At 63.1% G+C, this 19,082-nt stretch overlaps 2 protein-coding genes across 6 annotated transcripts; both read right to left on the reverse strand.

Moving 5' to 3' along the window:
- Positions 1-240: 240 nt before the first annotated feature.
- Positions 241-3,886, reverse strand: RSKR (ribosomal protein S6 kinase related). Its single transcript, XM_086859949.1, has 12 exons — positions 3,799-3,886; positions 3,502-3,711; positions 2,755-2,838; positions 2,610-2,678; positions 2,371-2,440; positions 1,593-1,700; positions 1,414-1,454; positions 1,286-1,313; positions 1,074-1,163; positions 910-998; positions 730-840; positions 241-639 (listed from the first exon to the last, which is right to left on the reverse strand). The coding sequence occupies exons 1-12, from the start codon at positions 3,853-3,855 to the stop codon at positions 418-420; spliced, it is 1,179 nt and encodes a 392-aa protein (XP_086716075.1). The 5' UTR covers positions 3,856-3,886; the 3' UTR covers positions 241-417.
- Positions 3,887-4,457: 571 nt separating this feature from the next.
- BLTP2 (bridge-like lipid transfer protein family member 2) lies at positions 4,458-18,312 on the reverse strand. 5 transcript variants are annotated; one of them, XM_086859952.1, is made up of 39 exons: positions 18,295-18,312; positions 17,290-17,419; positions 16,976-17,022; positions 16,532-16,694; positions 16,334-16,452; positions 15,935-15,995; positions 15,525-15,723; positions 15,240-15,363; positions 14,741-14,865; positions 14,588-14,655; positions 14,346-14,494; positions 13,989-14,107; positions 13,638-13,801; positions 13,277-13,541; positions 12,953-13,158; positions 11,703-12,798; positions 11,285-11,476; positions 11,004-11,206; positions 10,808-10,926; positions 10,514-10,734; positions 10,199-10,389; positions 10,014-10,113; positions 9,738-9,940; positions 9,142-9,436; positions 8,868-9,025; positions 8,572-8,778; positions 8,366-8,465; positions 7,988-8,170; positions 7,694-7,815; positions 7,457-7,612; positions 7,262-7,383; positions 6,806-6,986; positions 6,643-6,729; positions 6,430-6,540; positions 6,209-6,344; positions 5,875-5,999; positions 5,425-5,526; positions 5,211-5,345; positions 4,458-5,008 (listed from the first exon to the last, which is right to left on the reverse strand). In XM_086859952.1, exons 5-39 carry the CDS (start codon positions 16,435-16,437, stop codon positions 4,829-4,831), a joined length of 6,309 nt encoding a protein of 2,102 aa, XP_086716078.1. In that variant the 5' UTR covers positions 16,438-16,452; positions 16,532-16,694; positions 16,976-17,022; positions 17,290-17,419; positions 18,295-18,312; the 3' UTR covers positions 4,458-4,828. The 5 variants fall into 5 exon arrangements, with proteins under 5 accessions (XP_086716078.1, XP_086716077.1, XP_086716076.1 ...); XM_086859951.1 differs by having other exon boundaries at positions 18,113-18,311; XM_086859950.1 differs by having other exon boundaries at positions 15,935-16,037; positions 18,113-18,311.
- Between the last annotated feature and the right edge of the window lie 770 nt (positions 18,313-19,082).

Raw genomic sequence — 19,082 nt, forward strand, 5'->3', positions numbered from 1 at the left:
TCCCGCACCGCCTGCCCCGGGGGGATGGACAGACGGACGGACAGACGGACCCGTGCATGGGCAGGCGGAGCCAGCTCCTCCCGCACCGCCTGTCCCGGGGGGATGGACGGACGGACGGACAGACGGACCCGTGCATGGGCAGGCGGAGCCAGCTCCTCCCGCACCGCCTGTCCCGGGGGAACCCCCTCCCCACGGCCCCCCCAGTCGCAATCCCGCTTTCCCCACGAGTCAGGGCAGCCGTGCCCGCGGCTCTCGGGTTTATTGCTCCCGCGGGGAGAGGTACAGAGTTGAGGTACCCGGGGATGAGACTGGGGGGTACCCGGGTAACCCCCTGGGGGCCCGGCCCAGCAGGGTCCGAGCCGCTGCCGGGGTAGGGGGATGTCCCTGAGCGATGCCGAGGGTCCCAGCCGTGGCGGCTCAGCCGGGCCAGGGCCGGTCCGGGGAGGCGCTGAGGTCGTAGTCGAAGTCGGCGAAAGTGGCGGGGTCGGGTGGGGGCTGCTCGGGGGGTCGCGGGGCCACTGCGACCACCACCGGGTCCTTCTGCAGCAGGTCAGCGTCGAAGGCCACCCCGCGGAAGAAGGGGTGGCCCTGGAAGTGGTGGAGGTAGCGCAGGCGGTACAGGGGGTTGTGGCACAGCAGCTGTGGACACGGAGGTGACAGTGACAATGGGAATCCCAGCATCCAGCCCAGGGGCCGGGGGGGAGCCCAGAATCCAGGCAGGAGGGTTACCTCGGCGAGCAGCCGGGCCAGCTCAGGGCTGAACTCGGGTGGGCTCTTGTAGCTGCTCTGTTTGACACGTTCCAGCATGGCCACATGGTCCCCCGCTGGAGCCACAGGGAACTGGGGGAGCACAGAGTGAATTCAGGGTCTCCCCGAGGTGTCCCTGTCCCCCTACCCTGTGGTCCTTACCTCCCCACTGGCCAGGGCGAAGAGCAGGACTCCCAAGGACCACCAGTCAGCTGCATGGCTGTAGGGCCCCCCACTCAGCACCTCTGGGGCTGTGGGGAGAGTGGGTGAGTGCATGGGGGTCTGTGCCCCCCAGCACAGCCCCCCCAGCACGGCCCCATCCTTACCCATGTACTGTAGGGTGCCACAGATTGTGTGGGCTCGCTCACCCCACTGCAGGTACCGGGAGAGGCCAAAGTCAGTGAGCTTGAGGTGCCCTGTGGGGTCAGACACCATGTGGGACACATGTAGAGACCGTGTCCCCACTGACAGGGTGTCCCCACTGACAGGGTGTCCCCACTGACAGGGTGTCCCCAAGGCGTTCCCACCAGGCTCTTACCTCTCTCATCCAGGAGGATATTCTCCATCTGAAATGAGACAGGCACTGAGGTGGCCTCTCCATGCTGGGGATTCAAAGACCCCCACCTCCCACCCCATCCTCCAGCCCCCAGCCCCACTGCCACCCACCTTGACATCTCTGTGCATGATGCCAAGGTCGTGGAGGTACACTGGGGACAAGACAGAGCCATCAGTGCCGTGTGTCCCCTCCCACCACAGTGCCCACTGCCACCCTTGGGGGTGGCTGACCCTGCCCACAGGTCTCCAGTGGTGGGGACTGTCCCCGGTGTGGAGGGAGGGTCACTCACCCAGCACCAGCACCAGCTCGGCGGCGAACAGGCGGACGGTGGCCTCAGCCAAGCAGCCGGCCGTGCGCCACAGGGCGTGCAGGTCCCCGGTGCTGCAGTAGGTGCACACTGCCGGGACAGGGGATATGCCTTACTGACCCACTGGGCTGGCACGAGGGACACCGGGGTGGCACGGGGGTGCACAGGGGTCACTGGGGCCACGCACAGGGGTTAGAAAGGCAGCAAGGTGGCACAAGCACCTGGACCACACTGGCACCAAGGTGGCACAAGCACCAGGGCAATATGGGCACCACATTACCAAGGTGACATAGGCACGAGTAAGGTGGCATGGGAACATGCGAGTCACACGGTGACATCAGCCCCAGGGCCCCGTGGGCACTGGGAGCACACAAACACCAGGGATCACACGAGGTGCCAAAGTGACGTGACACGGGCACCGGGAACACGCAAACTGCAGGGGCTGAGGTGACACAGCCATTAGGGCCAGGCAGGCACCAGCGCTGGGGTGTTCACTCCCACCCTGATCCCTGCCCCGCTGTGGCTTGTCCCCATCCCTGTCCCCCATCCGCATGGCCGGGAGGCGGCAGCCAGAGCTCCCGCGTCCCCACGGGGCGCTGGGGGGAGCGCGCGTGTGCGGGGACACGTGCGCGGGCAGCAGGGTCACGTGCGCGGGCAGCGGGGACACGTGCGCGGGCAGCAGGGTCACGTGCGCGGGCAGCAGGGTCACGTGCGCGGGCAGGGGGGGCCGCAGCGAGCCCGCGGGCAGATGGTCACTCACTGATGAAGAGGTGGCGCTGGCCCTGCCAGCTGTCCCCCAGCCCGTGGACAAACGGGTGCCTGACCTGTCTCTGGGGACACAAAAGCACAGAGAGTGAGCGGGTAGGAGGCCACCAGGGGCTGGGGACCCCGCTCCTGCCGGCCTCCATCCGCAGCACCCCGCCGCCTCCTGATGTCCCCGTGGCCACCCCCTAAACCCCTTCACGGGCTGGGGACCCTCCTGGGCCCCCTCACCCTCACCTGGATGCTGACTTCTTCTTTGCACTGTTTAAGGGTGTCGCGGCGCAGCACCTCCACTTTGGGCACAACCTGGGGGGCGAGGCACTGTCAAGGGGGGGACAAGGGCAGGTGGGGGCACCCATGGGCCCCAGGGGTCAGCACCCACCTTCACGGCGCAGATCTTCTCCCGCCCACAGTCCAGCACCTTGAGGATGGTCCCGAAGGAGCCTTTGGCCACGAAGCCCAGGATCTGGGGGGAGGAACGGGCTGAGCACGCCATGGAGATGGATTGGGGTGCTCAGGCTGGGGGTCCTGCATGGGGTGAGGGGCACACAGCACCCAAAGCAGATGCTGGGGACACATGGGGACCTAGAGGACCCAATAGGGACCCCAGCAGGATTTATGGGGACCCAGTATGGGGCACAGGGACCCGGGGGACCCCAAGGCGGCAGCGGTGGATCTTGACAGAGTGCACAGGACCCCCGGGAGCACACGCGGCACCTCGGTGGGATGCCGAGGAGCTCCGGTAGAACACACCGAGACCCGGCACGGGCACCCGGCGGGGACAGAAGGGAACCCGGTGGAACGGCCGGGGACGCCGGTAGGATGCGCAGGGACCCGGCAGAGCGTGCGAGGAGAGCTCGCTCAGGCAGCCTGCGATGCCGGGATGGCGGCACGGGATGCACGGACGGCACGGGAGGATGCTCAGGGCGCTGGGGGACCCCGGTAGGGACGTGCAGGAACCCCGGTAGGACGAGCAGGGACACCGGTACAGGGTGCGAGGGGACCCGTTAGGGCGCCCGGGGCTGCCGGGGCGGGATGGAGGGCGGGACACCGCGGGGGAGGACGATGGGGGGCCCCGTTCGGATGCACCGGGATCCCGTTCAGGAGGGTGGGGGCTCCGGGACGGCACCTTGAGCTGCTGCTGGCGGGCGGAGGGGCGGACGGGGAACTCCGGCAGGAACAACGAGACGAGCTGCGGCAGCGGCCACCCGGGCAGCGGCGGCTCCTCGGCGGGGCCCCGCGAGGCCAAGGCGAGCCCCGGTACCGGCACCGGTACCGATACCGGCACCGACCCTGCTCGGCTCAGCAGCGCCCGCACCCACGACCCCACGGCGCGGCCCTGCGGAAGCGGGGACAGCGTCAGCGGGGGGACCCCGGGGCGGGAGGTGCCCAGGGGGATCCCCGGGGCTGATGCCGCCGCACGCACCTGGGGGGGCCGCACCGGGGCCGGGGCCGGGCCGGGGCCGCTGCTCGTCGCTCCCATCGCGGCGCCGCCCGGCCGCGCCCCGGACCCGCTCCCCGGTAATCGCCGCCTTACATAACCCCGCCGCCCCGCCCCGCCCCGCCCCGCCCGCCGCGACCACCCCCAGCCCCGGGGCTCGGCCGAGGGGCTGCCCCTTGCACCGCGACACCCAGCCGTGACCGAGCTCCCCCCGTGCGGGAGCCTCTCTACACACCTGGGGGCTGCTCACCCACCCGTGACTGATCCCAGCCCAGCACCCCCCGGCACTGATCCCAGCCCCTCTCCGGGACCCCCTCCTTACACACTCTGGGGGTCCCCCTTCAACCTTTCCTCCTCTCTTTGCACCCCAGGTGCTGCAGCCCTGAGGGGATGCCTGCAGCCCCTGCCGAGCCCAGCACGGCCCTGGACTCAGGGGGAGGATTGCAGGGGATAACTGCACAGGCTGAGCCCAGGGCCATGCAGGGGTGCCCTGAGCCCCAAACAGGCCCTGAGCAGCTGCTGGGGAAGGGCAGGGTTAAGCCCCCAAGGAAGGGGGGCTGCTGGGCTGAGGTGGGACTGCAGGGTGCAGCAAGAGGGCCAGCACTGCGGGGTGAGGCAAGAAACAAGCCACTGGCCCAAGCCTGTTCCAAATTAAAAACTTTTTATTTAAACTCTCTCCCATTCCCCTTTTTCCCAGCCTGTAGTGATCCTGCTGCTTCACCAGGCCCAGGGGCTGGGCCCAGCACCCACACAGCAGGGAGGGGGAGAAGCTCACAGGAGCCCTTGGCATGAGGGTTCTGCACCCCACAAAGCAGCCCTGGAGCACCCTGTGCCCCACATTCCCACGCTGCTCCACCCCTGCCCCACAGCAACGGGGCTATTGAGGGCCTGCACATGGCTGAGCCCTCCTCGGGCACCGCCGAGCAGCACAGCCCCCTCTCTGCCTTCAGGGTGACTCCCCAAGGGGGGTGCACGGGGCACCCCAAGTCCCTTCCCGGCCTGCCGGGTGCTGCCATCATTTGCGCCTGCCGAAGATTGACTTCTTGCTGGGGTTCTTCTCGCCCACGCTCAGCCCGATGAGCAGTCGGGCCTTCTCGTCCTCCTGCTGCTGGATGGTCCCGTCGGGTTTGTTCTCCAGCTTCCCCCGGGCCTCCGCGCCTGCTGCCGGCTTCAGGCGCAGCTTCTCCTTGATCACCTGTCCCAGGAGTCAGGGGGCTCAGTAACCGCCATGGCCACACCCTGGGCCCTCGGAATGGGTCACAGCCTCAGCTGCTGAGCCAGAGCAGCTGCCTCCTGCTCTGGGGAATGTGCCACCCACCCTGGGGTTACCATCTCCATCCTGGGCAGAGCAGCTCTGGCAGCCTCCGGAGCGAGAAGAGGGATGTGGTCCCACGTACCTGTGCCACCAAGGCTTTTCGGCTGTCCCTCTTCACCGCCATGGCAAAGTCCAGCCATGTCCACGTGTTGTTGTGGTACTCCAGGCACGGCAGCACCAGGTTCAGGTCACCCCAGTCCACGCTGTTCTTCTCCCCCTGTGTGACAGAGGTGTCAGGCAGTGTGGGACAATGGCCCAGACCACCTCAAGCATGCCCTGTCCCACTGGTCTCACACCTTGTAGCTGACACAGAGTGGCACCTGCGGGATCTTGATGTAGATGAAGGAGTTGTTCATGGCTGCACGCTCCTTCATCTTGTCAATGTCATCCACCGGATGCTGGGGACAGAGCAGAAGCCATGAGCAGAAGGGAAGGAGAAGGGACACAGCCAGGAACCAGCAGGGAAGGAATAGCCGGGCACTAGACTGCAGAATTGCTTCATCAGGGAGAGGTGAGAGCTGCTCTGGCACGATGTTGGAAAAATGAGATACAGGGATCACATCAAGCGTGCAGACGCCTGGTTGTAAGGATGCAAATCCTCATGGTGGGAGGAAGCAGGAGAAAGCAGACAAGCGTGGGAGGGAAGTGTGGGAGGACACGGCTACCCAGCCCTGCAGTTAAGGGAAAACAGACTGACACCACAGCAGGGCTCTTGCAGATTCCCCCCTCACAGCAGCAGGAGGTACCTCAGGTGCTTTTCGGAATGATCTTCTGACCCCTGATGTTCGATTCAGTCCCTGAGCAACTCCCTTCCCTGGGCCCAGCGAGTCATCGGCCCCAATCAGCTGCCGCGGCTTCACCACGGGGATCCCTGGGGCAAACAGGGTGCAAGGTGGTGGTGGTGTCCAGCCAGGGGTTAGCCATGACCCCAACCCTCCCACAATCTCCCTCTCCACAGGGGAGACTACAAATCCCTGTTTCTCAACTCATTGCTGGACAGCTGTCCACAAACATATCCTGGACATGCAGGCAGAGCTGCTCAAGGACATCCAGAGAGAAGGGTGATCATGAGCCTCTCACCTGTTGTCACCAGCTTGGACTTATCTTCCTCATCCCCCACCTCCTCCTCCTCCACATTACGGCCAGGGAAGAAGAAACCCATCATTCTGTGGAAGAACTGGTGGGTGAGCTGGATGGTTAGAGGCACCACGTTCACCTGCAGGAAAGAGATATGTCAGAGCCAGGTATGCACTGCCTGTTCCCCACAGAGACCCTGGCACCTCCCAGCCCAGCCCTGGCACCTCAAAATGCTCCTTGATGGAGATGCCTCCCACGGGCGGCCGGACCTTGCTGAAAATCCTCAGGGCCAGCTGCCGGCCGGACTGGCAGGAGCTCTGGGGACGCAGCACCACCTGCAGGGAAGAGGGTGGGTGGTTGGGCTGAGGACAAGCCCCTCTGCCCAGGCCACCCATGGGTCCCCAGGATGCAGAGCTGCTCCCCCAGCTTCCACTTGCCTTATACACAGCGTTGGGCAGCAGGTTGTTCATGGTCACCCAGCCCAGTTCCAGCAGATGCTCGGCCGTGTCATCAGACTTGTTGACCTGCACAGACAAAGCCATCAGCTCCCAGCATCCCCATCCCCAGCTCGGGGGCTGTGAGCACCGTCCAACTCCACACCTTGCTGTAGAGGAAGCGCTGGAGTTCCAGCTCAGCAATGCCCAGCTGCCCATCCTCCTCCGTCAGGCGCCAGCGCGCCTGGGCGAAGTAGAACTCGGTCCTCCGTGCCACGCTCACGTCCTCTGGCTGCTTTCGCAGCTCCATCTTGTTGGCTCGCTGCAGCTGGAAGTCCTTGAAGCACCTGCAGCACAGAGGAGAGAGCTGGGATGTGGGAGTCCTAGGGGGAACACAGTGCTGGGGAAGGCCGAGATCATACAATCAGAATGGTTTGTGTTGAACACCTCCCACTGTCCCTGGTTGCCCCAAGCCCCATCCACCCTATCTTTGAACACTTCCAGGGATGGGGCAGCTACAGCTTCTCTGGGCAGCCTGTGCCAGTGCCTCACTGGGAAGAATTTCTCCCTAATACCCAATCCAAACCTACTCTCAGTTTAAAGCCATTCCCAGTTGTCCTACCTGATCAGTATGTTCAGCTCCTCACTCTCCAGCTGCAGGTCAGCTTTTTCCTGGCTCAGCTGCTGCTGCAGCCGGTGGTTCAGGTCGAGCAGGATCTCGTTTTTGCTGTCATACTTCAAGGACTGAAGGACAGACAACCCTCAGCACCCTCTGCCCTGGAGTGAGGATCCTAAGGAGCCAGGGATGTGGGCTCACCTTCATGTTGGAGTACATCTGCTTCTCCAGCTGCCGGATCTGGGCCACGTGCTGCCTCACAGCCTCCTGCAGGTGTAAGATACTGCTGCGCTGCTCCTCAGGGTTGCTGGAGATTTCCAACTGGAAACGCACCCGCTGCTTCTTCTCACTGTGCTCCTGGACACAGGAACAGGGCAAGGTTAGGACTGCCTGGGTGCAGTGAGTGAGTGGCACAGACACCTGGAGCCCCACGGGTACCTTGCGTTTGGGCTCCACGTGCAGCAGCAGGTTGTTGACTATGTCGAGGATCATGGCATACTGTGCGGGGTTGGTGGAAATCTCCAGGTCATGGTGAATCAGGGTGAAGGTGTCCACAGCTCCTGTAGGGACACAAAAGGCAAGTGGGGGCTCAGCATGGGCAAAAACATGTTGGGAACCCCTCCTGTACGCAGCCCTCTGACCTCAGTAGGGCTAGAAGAGACCACCCCTAGAGTCCCCATGGGTCAGCCCAGAGCTGTACCCCACCAAGGCACACTGCCTGGATGCACCCACCCTCCTGCTTCTTCAGCAGATCCTCCTTCTCCTGGTTGGCAGGGGTATCAGGAGGCTTTATCTGTGTGGCCAGCTCAGGGTCGATGTCGTGGCTGTAGCTGATGTAGTACATGCGGCAGCTGCAGCGAGAGATGATCCTCTGCACCTGCTGGGTCTGCTGGGCTTCTGAGGGCTGATTCCAGTCTGGGGACAGGCAGAGGGACCACAGTCAGAGTGCCACATCCCAGCACACAGGGACTGCACAATGCAGGCCTTGGAGCATCAGCCACCTCCTGGAGCCACGCAGGGACAGGACAGGCACTCTCTGCTCTTACCAGCCTTGGGGTCAAACCTGAGTGGGACTGGGGTAGGCACAGCAGCCAGGGCTGTGGGCAGTACCTGTGGTGGTGCTGACCATGCCCCCCACTGCCTGCCCACTCTCCATCAGCTCCTGCACTGAGTCCAGGCTCCGCTGACGATGCTCCTCAATATTTTTCACCTAGGGAGGCAAGGAGGCACTGCTGGCTGTCCCCATTTTCCCTGACTTGGCCAGGGCACTGACAGCACTGCCTGTCCCCCATGTAGCTCACCCACCACACACTCACCTCCAGCCAGAGCTGGCCATGCTCCCCCTCGGAGGGGCTGCTCTCTGTCGTGGCAAAGTACTGCATGCCATCCAGCAAACATGTCCAGGATGTCTTCTGCTTCAGAGTGTCCCCATACCAGGCAGGGTGGTGCTGGCACTGCAGCAGCTGTGCCTTCGCAGCGGACACAATCACACAGCCCTCCGTCTCTGCACCACGCAGAACCATCTGTGGGAGAGAGACCCTAGGGGTGTGATGGACCTTTCTGGGGCAGGCACAGCCCCTGTCACAGCCAGGCCACGGGCACAGGCAGGTACCTGGCAGTTCACCAGCTCAATGAGGCAGTTGCGGTTGTAGATGTCGTCGGTCTGGCAGGCGGCGATGCCGCAGAGCTGCTCACTGGCCCCCGACTCCTCTTCTGTGAAAACCACAAACTTGTCCGTCTCCTCAATGAGTTTCTGCAGCATGTAGGCCCCTGGGGAAGGAGAAAGGGTCAGTGCAAAGCTGTGGGTGGATGGTTCAAATGTACAGAATGAAAGCAGGCAAAGCTTTCAACTGTGAGCTTCCCCTTGCTCGCCTCCCCATGCTCACCCCCTGAGGAGGCTCTCTCAGGACGGCCACTGGTGATGGGAGCAGTCACTCTGGCAGGGATGGAGTGAGCAGAGAGTGGGCCCCGCTTCAGCTTCTTGGCCTGCAGCTGTGTGTCGATCTTCAGCCCCTTCAGGGCCTCGGTGGACAGGTTACGCTTGAGCACAGCCGCTTTCTTGTAGCCATCGTAGAGGGCGAAGGCGATGTCCCGGTTGGTGGTGGTCCAGGACGCCCGCAGGTCCACCAAGTGCAGCTGATGGGTGTGGAAACCGTCGTCCCCATCACGCAGGGGCAGCTCCTGGGCACAGAGGGTCAGTGCCTCAGCACAGCAAAGTCACCCCTGGCTCTGCCCAGTGACCTCATGCACTGGGACTAGGAGCCCTGCCAGCCCTTCAGGCTGAGCGTAAGGACTGCAGCCCGGACCACTCCAGGGACCACAGCATGGGCACAAAGTCAGGTGCTTGGTAGATTGAAGGCCCTGAATTTCTGTCTCTTCCCCAGCCAAATCCCTTCCCCATTGCATCCAACAAGCAACATCCCCTTGTCCTGGAGGTGTCAGCAGGCCAGCACAAGCTGCTGTGCCCTGTTTGCAGTGGTACCTCCTCAGCCGTGCGGTTGCTGTGCCGCTGGTAGGTGAGGGAGGACAGGCTCAGCAGGTGGGTTTTCTTCACCAGGGTGTCAAGTTGGTGGTCAGCATTCTCGTCACAAGTGGAGGCCATGAGGTGCACGGTGACCTGGCTCAAGTCACTCACCATCTGCGTGATGCTCCATTCCGAAATGAGGCGTCGCATCACCGTGCCGGCTGGGGGACAGGGACAGGGGTCAGCCAGGGCCCTGCTGAACCTGGAAGTGCTGCTGGCAGGATTCCCACTCACCTTGTGGGATGAGCCGCTGCGTGCCACGAGTGAAGATGTGTCCCTGGCAGCATTCCACCTGAATCCCCCGCTGCTGGGCAAAGGAGGCCCAGTAATGCACCTGAGAGGGAGCAGAGAGCAGGAGCTGAGAGTCCAGCAGAGGCAGGGCAGAGAGGAAACACCAGATTCCCAGCCCTGGGAATTACCTGCAGCCGGGGGAAGAGCGCAGTATAGGACAACTGCTTGTAATGCTGGCCCAGCTTCTTCTTGCTGGGTTTCATGTTGTTGAAGAGCTTCCCACGGCAGATGGGCCGTGTCACGCTGGTCCACGTGGCCCAAAAATTCTGCATCCAGCGGAGGGTGCTGCTGTAGAGCAGGATCCGGGGCTGGGAGTGCTCTGAGAATATACCCACCATCAGACAGCGCCATGGGGCTGGGACATGGCAGCACCCAACCCACAACCAGCATGCCCTGCCCTATGTCCCTTGTCCCCAGGGGACCCCCAGGACACTGTCAGCCACCTTTGCTGGGCTGTGTCAGGTCCATCCGGATGGAGAGGTTGAGGTTCTCAGAGCGGAAGGCACGGTAGGAGTCATACTGCTGCCCCACTGGCACCTCGGGCAGGAACTCGGGGGAGCGCAGCACCACGCCATGGTGATCATGGGGGTTCCCATGGCACAGCCACTGTAGGTCCAGTGTCATGCACAGGTCAGGCAGGTGCAGGAAGCAGCAGTCATCATATCTGAATACAGAAAGAGACCCCAGTCACCCCCCAGCACTGGTGAGGACCCCCATGCTCGTGAACCCACACTCACTTGGAAGCTGTCCGGACATTGACATCCAGGCTGCCCTTGAAGACAAACTGCCCGGGCTTCCAGTGGAAGGAGAGTTGGCTCCACTCCCAGTGCATGTTCTCCGTGGTGTTGTAGGGGTCCTGCAAGGGCAGGCATGAGGAGAGGCAGGTGTGAGCTGCCCCCACAGCACCTTGTTCCCCAGTCCAGTAGCACCCACCTCAGTGGCCAGCTGGTGCAGGTTGGCCTGCTCAATGTCCATGTGCCAGTCTCCGTGGAGGAGAAGACGACTCTTGTCCCACCAGGGCAATGGGGCGCTGGGGTCCTCTGAGGGCTTGGTGAGAAGATCCACACACTGGCCGATCAGGGTCCAGGCCGGGTCCCAGCAGGGCCCCCACACGATGGTGTACTGGGAGATCACAGCTGGGGACACAGAGGTTGGCTCAGCCATTTGCCCTGTCCCTACACCACCACAGAGCCCCCTATTCCTTCAGCTCTTACAGTGAAAGTCATGGTAGAATTTCAAGGGTGGCATGTTCCTCTCCACTGTGGCATCACCCCAGGGCAGCCCCAGCTTCAGGACCTGGCGGCGCCGGGAGCAGGCCTGGCCACACTGCTCGGCTCCGATCAGCCGGCCGGAGAGCTGCCAGTTCCGGATCTCAAACAGGTACCGGGGGTAGTCACGGATCCGCACTGCAAGTGGAGGATGGGCTGAGGGATGGGGCAGCAAAGAGGCAGGCAGTCCCCCACTCTGGGCCATATCAGGAGCCATCGTCCTGTCACGTCTTTACTTCCTTCCCACTCCCTTTGAACCTCCAAAAATCATTTTCCCTGCCTGGTTACACAACACATAGTGCCAGCCCAGGCCACAAAGCCATCGTGCTGTCCCCCAAGGGCACCCTCCCACAAAGCAACTCACCAAAGAAGCTGCCAACCGTGCCCTTCATCATGCGGCACCACTGGGTGACCATCTCCAGGCCCTCTGGGGGGAACGGGCTGACATCATCCAGGTCCCTCATCTGCTCCAACACACGCTCCGTGCCGTGGAAGGACTCATCGGCCATGGCCACCAGCTCCAAGTGGGCCAGGGTCCAGGTGAGGAGGGCCCTCCGCATGGGTGTGTTGGCGTAGAGGCGCCGTGAGCGCTGGATGTAGATCTCGATGTTCTTCTTCTCCAGCGCGGCGTAGAGCTCCTCGATCTTGCGGGCAGGCAGCAGCTCCCCGTGCTGCTTGCGCAACGCAGCCACCTTGGCGTCCAGCAGCTGCAGGCGCTTGGCGCTCTCCTTGCTCTCATCCTTCATCAGCTCGTAGTTGTCTCGCAACTTGACCTCGAAGACGTCATCCAGGAAGACCCAGGAGAAGTTGGTGACTTTGAGCAGGAGGTCGGGGGGCAGGGCCATGCTGGCAGGGCGCGTGGGCCGGTGCAGGCCCTTCAGCCATTTCTGCACGCCCACGGCAGCGTCCAGCGTGCGGGAGAAGTCGTACTGGTAGGGGAACTCGACGGTCACGCTGGCGAAGGAGAAGGCCCAGCCACGGTTGCGGAGGGTGCGCAGGGTGGGGAAGGCATCGCGGTGCCGGACAACCTCCTCCAGCTCAGGCAGCAACTTCACCTCCACCTCCTTGAAGCTGAAGATGCTGTGTCCGTCAAAGCCAGCAGCCAGCTCGGGGCAGTAGCCGTGCAGGGCACCGCCGTGCCAGCTCACTGAGGTCCGTTCCGCAGCCAGGCTGATGTAGTTGGCCTCAGAGACGAAGGCTGTGAGCTTGGCAGAGCTCAGCTCCAGGGACAGGGACAGGAGTCTTTTGGGAGGGGGCCCTTTTGGCTGGAAGGGCCCTGGTGACTCAGTAGGGGTGACTGGGTGGGACATGGGGCTCTCTGGGGGCAGGGAGGGAAGCGTCCTGTGGCCGAGGGCGCTCCGCAAGGCTTCGTGGCACTGCAGGGTGGCCAGGGTGTGATGGTACAGGTACATGTGGTCAGGTGGGCTCCACAGCACCACCAGCCCCTCACCGCACTGCACCTGCACCGGAGAGAGTGAGCAGGCACCACATCACTGCCAGGCCAGCACAGCACAGCCCCGTCCTCACCCCAGCACCTTTAGTGCCAGCCAATTCTCCCCCTGCCCCATCTATCCCCAGTACAAGATAAAACAGCGGCCCAAGAGCCAAACCAACCTCCAGGGAGCGGATGCTGCTGTGGTAGGTGACAGAGAGCACAGAGAGGTTGGCCACCGGGTTGGGGATGGCAGGAGCTTTGCAGCACGGCTGCATCTTCTCAGTGATGTTCTTCACCAAGGCCAGCACCATGCCCTGGACGCTGACCGTGCAGCTCTCAGCACTTCCCAGGATGGTCAGCGTGTCCAGCCGCAGCTCCAGGGCACCTGGAGAGACAGCATGTCAGTGCTGGAGGCACAGAGGAGGCACCACACCACGCCAGGTTCCTCTGACTGCAGGGCTACTCCAGGACAGCCATCTGGGATCAGCTTGGATGCTACTTACCCACTATGGCCGAGAGTGTGAAAAGGTTCACGTCCTCCACCTTCAGATCCACCTTCCAGAGCAGCCCCCAGGGCTCACTGGAGGCAGAGGGTGGCTGCTTGGCAAGTTCAGCCCCACCAGACTGCAGGGAGAACAGGGGCAGGACCCTGGCCAGGCACTCAGTGCAGGTGTCAGATGACTCCACTTGCAGCCCCCGGATGGTGCAATCCAGGAAGAGCGTATCTGACTGGGCACTGGACATGCCCAGGGGCTGGTTGTAGCTGCCCTGCAGGACAAACAAGATGATCACCCTCAGGCTGCAGGACATCCCTGTGCCACCCACATGGAGTCTGAGACTGAAAGCCACCCCTTGGTCCCTCACCTGGAGGTTGAAGGAGTCGAGGATGAGGGCTTCTCCCCACACATGCATGTTGGGGGGATGTGGGGCACGCTGGATATGGGAGTCATTGCCCACTCGCCAGCACAGGTGGTCCACAGCCAGCACTGCTCGCTGGTGCACGCTCTGTGGCCGCAGGTGCTGGTAGTCTGTGGGCACAGAGAGGGGAGGTGCAGACAGGGCACGCCAGACACAACCAGGCAGGGATCCACAGCCCCTGGCCACACACATACACACGAGCAAGCACAACAGCAGCACGACCCTCTCCATTCCCATCCCAGTGCCTGTCTGGCAGACCCCAAGAAGAGCCCAGCACCTCCCTGATCTAGCCTGTACCTGCAGAGATGGAGTTGAAGCCCAAGGCGAAGGGTGGCGTGTCCCCCAGCTGCACGGACACGTTGACGTTGGACAGCGAGGCACACAGGATGATTGGGGCCAGGATCTGGGGATAGTTCCTGCATGGGACAAGCAGGGATGGGCTGTTAGTGGGAGCTGTGCGCCACAGAGCCTGGCAGGGAGCAGGACCAGAGGGATGTCCTCTCTGCAGGGGCTCCCTGATCACCTCCTGACCAGCCTCCCCATCCCATAGGCGGTGCACAGGTAAGGTGCTGAGTGCCCAGGCACCCTGCCAGAGTGTGGCCAGCAAGAGGAAACAAGCTGTGATACCAGCAGCTGCACTGAGGCCAAGTTTACCTTCCCTTGTGCCCTTGGCTGCGGACAGGCATTGCCTGGCACCTGTATTCCTGTGCCAAGAGGCCCAGCCAGTGCGAAAACTCTTGGTGACGGTAGTGGATGATGCAGGTGTTGAGCAGTACAGCAGCCGAGAGGTCAATGGCTGTGACCTAGAGCAGGGAAAGGGCCAGGTGGCAAAAAACTCATGCCAGGAGCCAAACCAGCCACCCCCAGGGGACAGAGTGTGCCCAACACTCACTCACCTGCACGCTGGTCTTCAGGGAGTTGAGGCACACGATGCGCTGGCGGCTCTGGGACAGGAGAAGGCCATCTGGAGGGACAGAGGAGCACAAATGAGGGGTGGCAGAGGGCAGTGATGGCAGCCCTGTCCCATGGCTGCCCCCCTGGCTACTTGCCCTCCAGCTGGAGGTCTACACTCATTTGGTCCAGGTCTGACGTGGGCGTGAAGTTGCGCAATGGGATTTGCTCCTCTTCACGCTGATACAGAAACTGCAGCAGCTTCAGGCTCCAGGTGAGATGCCTGGAAGACACAGAGAGTCATTGCCAGGAGGGAACTGCACTGTCATGTGCTCCATCTCCCTGTCTCTCATCACCAGCTGACCAGCATGCTGGCGTGGACAAACAGAGCAGCCAGTGCCCAGCTGCACCACAGCCCAGCGCTCTCATCACATCGCCTGAGGATCCCGACAGCTGTTCTACTGGAGAACCAGCTCATGTGCCTTCCTCCCTCCCAAAGAGCTCAGTCCCAGGGCAAGCTCAGTCCTTCCCACTGGAGTGGGCTCTAGGACTCGCTCTCTGCAGTCTAGCAGAGCTAAGGGACGAGAAGGAAATAACACAGTTGTCCCCAGGTCCATGTTCACAGCATTACTTTGGACTTGAACAGCCTGCTCTCACCTCTTCTGGCTGTTCATGGACAGCACCATGCTGGTGTTCTCCAGCTTCACCTCCACCCTCCTGGGGATGAGCTTCAGTGTGTCCAGGCTCAGCACAGACAAGGACTTTGAGGGCTCGCCTGGGCCTGGAGAAGGACAGAGAGAGTCACAGGAAGGACTTGCCCAAACCCTCACACTCTGGAGTGGGAGTGAGTGATCCCACAGCCAAATCCCTCCGGCTCCAGTGCAGCTATGGGGGCCACCAGCCCCTACCCTGCTCAGAGCTTGTCCCTGTCCTTGTCCTGACCTGTGCTGGGCTCTTCCCTCAGGCTGCTGTGCTGGGCCCCAGCAGTGAAGTGGTGCAGGAGGGGGCTGCAGAAAAGCCCCTCGTGCAGCTCTGCCTGCAGCGTGCGGATGCAGAGCCGGACGCCCACCAGCCGCCGCTCGCTGCTGATCTCCAGGGAGAGGGAGAGTGCCAGGGCCAGCTCTGCCAGGCACGTGTCATCCTGTGCACAGGGGACACAGCAAGGAGCACACAGGGAGTCCCACACTGCCCTCCCAGTGCATGCTGCAGGTGGGGAGCTGGGCACAGCAGAGAGCCCAGCACCTGGCAGCATCACCCAGCCTCAGGGACACCCTGGAACAGGTCATCAGCGTGTCCCAGGGAGCCAAAGCCCAGGTTCCAAGCGTGGAATTTCTCCCTCCTCCAGCACTCACCAGCTGGCTGCTCCGGAGGACTTTGCTGTTCACCTTTGTCAGGCTCACCTCGCACGTCAGGCTGGGGAGAGCAGAGAACTGAAGGAAGATGTGGGTCTTGCTGCTGCCAAAACAAGTCCTTGCCCTCTTTCCTGTGGGACACAGGGACCCCAAGTCCCTGCTCCAAGTGCTCCCAAAAGCAGAGCATGCCCTAACTCCATGCACATTATTTGGAGAACACAAAACTCAAGCTTCCTGTGACAGGAAAAGGAACCAGGCCAGCCTCAGAGGAGGTTAATGCATCACACCACAGGTGACATGGGATGCTGCTGAGTGGGACAGAGAGAGGAGAGGCACAAGGCTGGGGTCAGAGAAGCTTCCCTGCCCTGGAAGCAGAGTGGGGTACAAGCAGAGCATTACCTCTTCCCATTGCCATTCAGGAGGAGACGTGTCTGGCTGGCCTGGATGTGCCAGAGAGACTCTGAGGTGGCCACGTGCAGAACCATGATGTTGATGGAATCCATGTGGATGGAAAAGAGCTGGGGGGAAGGTGCTGCTGTGAGGGATATCTGACCACAGCGCAGCCCACGGCAGCCTCTCACCGAGCTAGTGCCTCACCTGGCTAAGGAGCCTCAGCAGGGAGGGCTTCAGGGTCAGGTCTGTCCTGCTTTCATTTCCATCAGCTTCTCTGGGAGCCTCCGGAACAGATGGCTGCAACCCAGGGCCCTTCTGGAGATCCGTGCGGATTCGCACCTCGCCAAAACACAGCTCGAAGTAGCGCCTGGGGAACAACAGCACAGGCAGCTCTGACAACAGCTTGCACTTGGCACACCTGGCTCTGTCACCGGGGATTTCCCCTACCCCAGGGATGTGCAGGACCAGCGTAAGGGCACCCACAAGACACCGCCACCTCCAAGCGTGGGTCACTCCCTCACAGAGCTGACCACAGGGGAATAAGGATGGCAGAAAGGTAAAGGTAAAGGCAGCAGGATGGCAAGCAGGGTAAGAGCTCAGCCAGACCCTCAAAGGGAATCAGCACGGAGCTGGGGTGGGGGCACGTACGGCAGCTCCCGGCTCAGTTTGCTGGAGATCCAGATGTTGTCGATCTCCTGTAAGGACACACAGGTAGAACAGAGAAGAAACAACTTGGCTCTGCTTTGTGATGCTCATCTCAACATTCCCACTCTGCTTCCAGTGCCTGGGATCATGCAAGGAGCAGCCAAAACCAAGTCTGGCCGTGGCAGGAAGGGCCTGGCACCAGCCATGGGGGTGCTCAACAGGACAGTGGCTCCACAGATTTGCTGCCAGCCTAGAAGTGACAGCAACCACCCTGTCTGCCTTGTCTGCCAGAAACCACCCCTCGCCCAGGTACCCACCACAGTCTGCTGCTCCCGCTGGAACTTGAGGCTGATGTTCTGGGCCCAGAAGAACCCAAAGGAGCCGATCTTCAGCTCTGCATGAAGCTTCTGCTGGCACCAGTTGACAGCCAGGCGACATGCCAGCCATCTGTGGGGACAGGGGGAAGGCTAAGGTCAGCCTACCTGCTGGGGTTGGGGTCTAGGGAAGCTCTTCATCCTCCAAGCACCAGCTCCAGCACCTACAGCTGGATAGGAGCTCCCAGGGCCTCATGGTGGGGAAAAGACCCTTCAGAACCACCCCCAAAAATCCCTGATGCCACCCTCCCAAGTCCTGAGGACTCTACACCCCCCTGACACCCCATGCCCACCCCTGCAGGCTCTCCTGAACTTTTCTAAGCCTCCAAGCCTCTGACACCTAGCTCTACACCCCCCAGTCCCCTGCAGGCTCTTCCACACCTCTCTCCCAGTCCTATGAGCCCCACAAATTCCTGACACCCCCTCCACCCCTCTTTGTCCCCATGACCCTCTGCTTCCCTCCTCCCAGACCCCCAACACCTCACCCTCAGCCCCGCGGGGCCCCCACACCCCTGACACCCCCCCAGCCAGCCTCACCAGCGCCCCAAAACCCCCGCGGGCCCCCAGAACACCCGCACTCCCCACAGCCAGCCCCTCGGGCCTCCCCTTGACCCTGGCGCGCTCCTCCCGCCCCAGCAGAGCCGCACCCGCCGCGCTGCCACCCCCCAACCCGCCGGCACCCCACTGCCCCCTCCCCAGCCCCTCACACCCCCCGCGCCCCCCGAGGAGTCCCCCACGCCCCCAGACCCGCCCGCCAGGCCCTGACCGCGCCAGCAGCCCGGCGAGCAGCGCGATGAGGACGATGCCGAGGAGCGCGGCGGGCAGCGGCGGCGGCATGGCGGGCACGGCCCCGCCGCGGCCCCCGGCCCCGCTGAGACCCCCTCCCTCCCGCCCGCCCCTGCCCCGGCCCCGCCGCCGCCGCCGCCGCCCGTGGGGCCGCCCGCGCACCCCGAGTGGCCGCTGGGAGGGGCGGGACGGGGCGGGGCCTGCCCGGGGACAGCGGCCGCCACAGCGCCCCGCCGGGGCCGCGCCAGCGGGGACAGCGGGGACAGCGGGGACAGCGGGGACAGCGGGGCCGGACCGACATGGAGACACCGGGGACACGGGAATGGGGACAGAGGGACACCGGGGCCGCGCCAGCGGGGGGACAGCGGGGACAGGGACAGCGGGGACACTGGGGCTGCACCGGCATGGGGACACCGGGGACGGGGACAGAGGGACACCGGAGCCGCACCAGCATGGGGACAGTGGTGATACCAGCATGGGGAGCCGGGATGGGGGGACAGAAGGACACCGGCACGGCACCGGGATGGAGACAGCGGGACACTGGGATGGGGACACGGATGGTGACAGGGATGTATTGCGGTGGCACCAGCACGGAGACAGTAGGGACACCTGGACAGCACTGGCATGGGGACAGCAGGGACACTGAGATGGGGACAGTGGGGCAGCACCAGGATGGGGAGAGGACACCAGGTCTGGCACTGGGATGGAGTGAGGGGGATGACAGCAGGTCCAGCAGTGAAATGGAGTGAGGAGCAGAGGGGGTGACACCAGGGACACTGGGATGGAGTGAGGAACAGAGGGGGTGACACCAGGGGCACTGGGATGGAGTGAGGAGCAGAGGGGGTGACACCAGGTCTGGCACTGGGATGGAGTGAGGAGCAGAGGGGGTGACACCAGGTCTGGCACTGGGATGAGGCAAGTGGGTGACACCAGGGGCAGCACCAGGATGG

Source organism: Cyanistes caeruleus, chromosome 21 (assembly GCF_971803275.1).
Source record: "Cyanistes caeruleus chromosome 21, bCyaCae1.hap1.1, whole genome shotgun sequence".
Classification (NCBI taxonomy): domain Eukaryota; kingdom Metazoa; phylum Chordata; class Aves; order Passeriformes; family Paridae; genus Cyanistes; species Cyanistes caeruleus.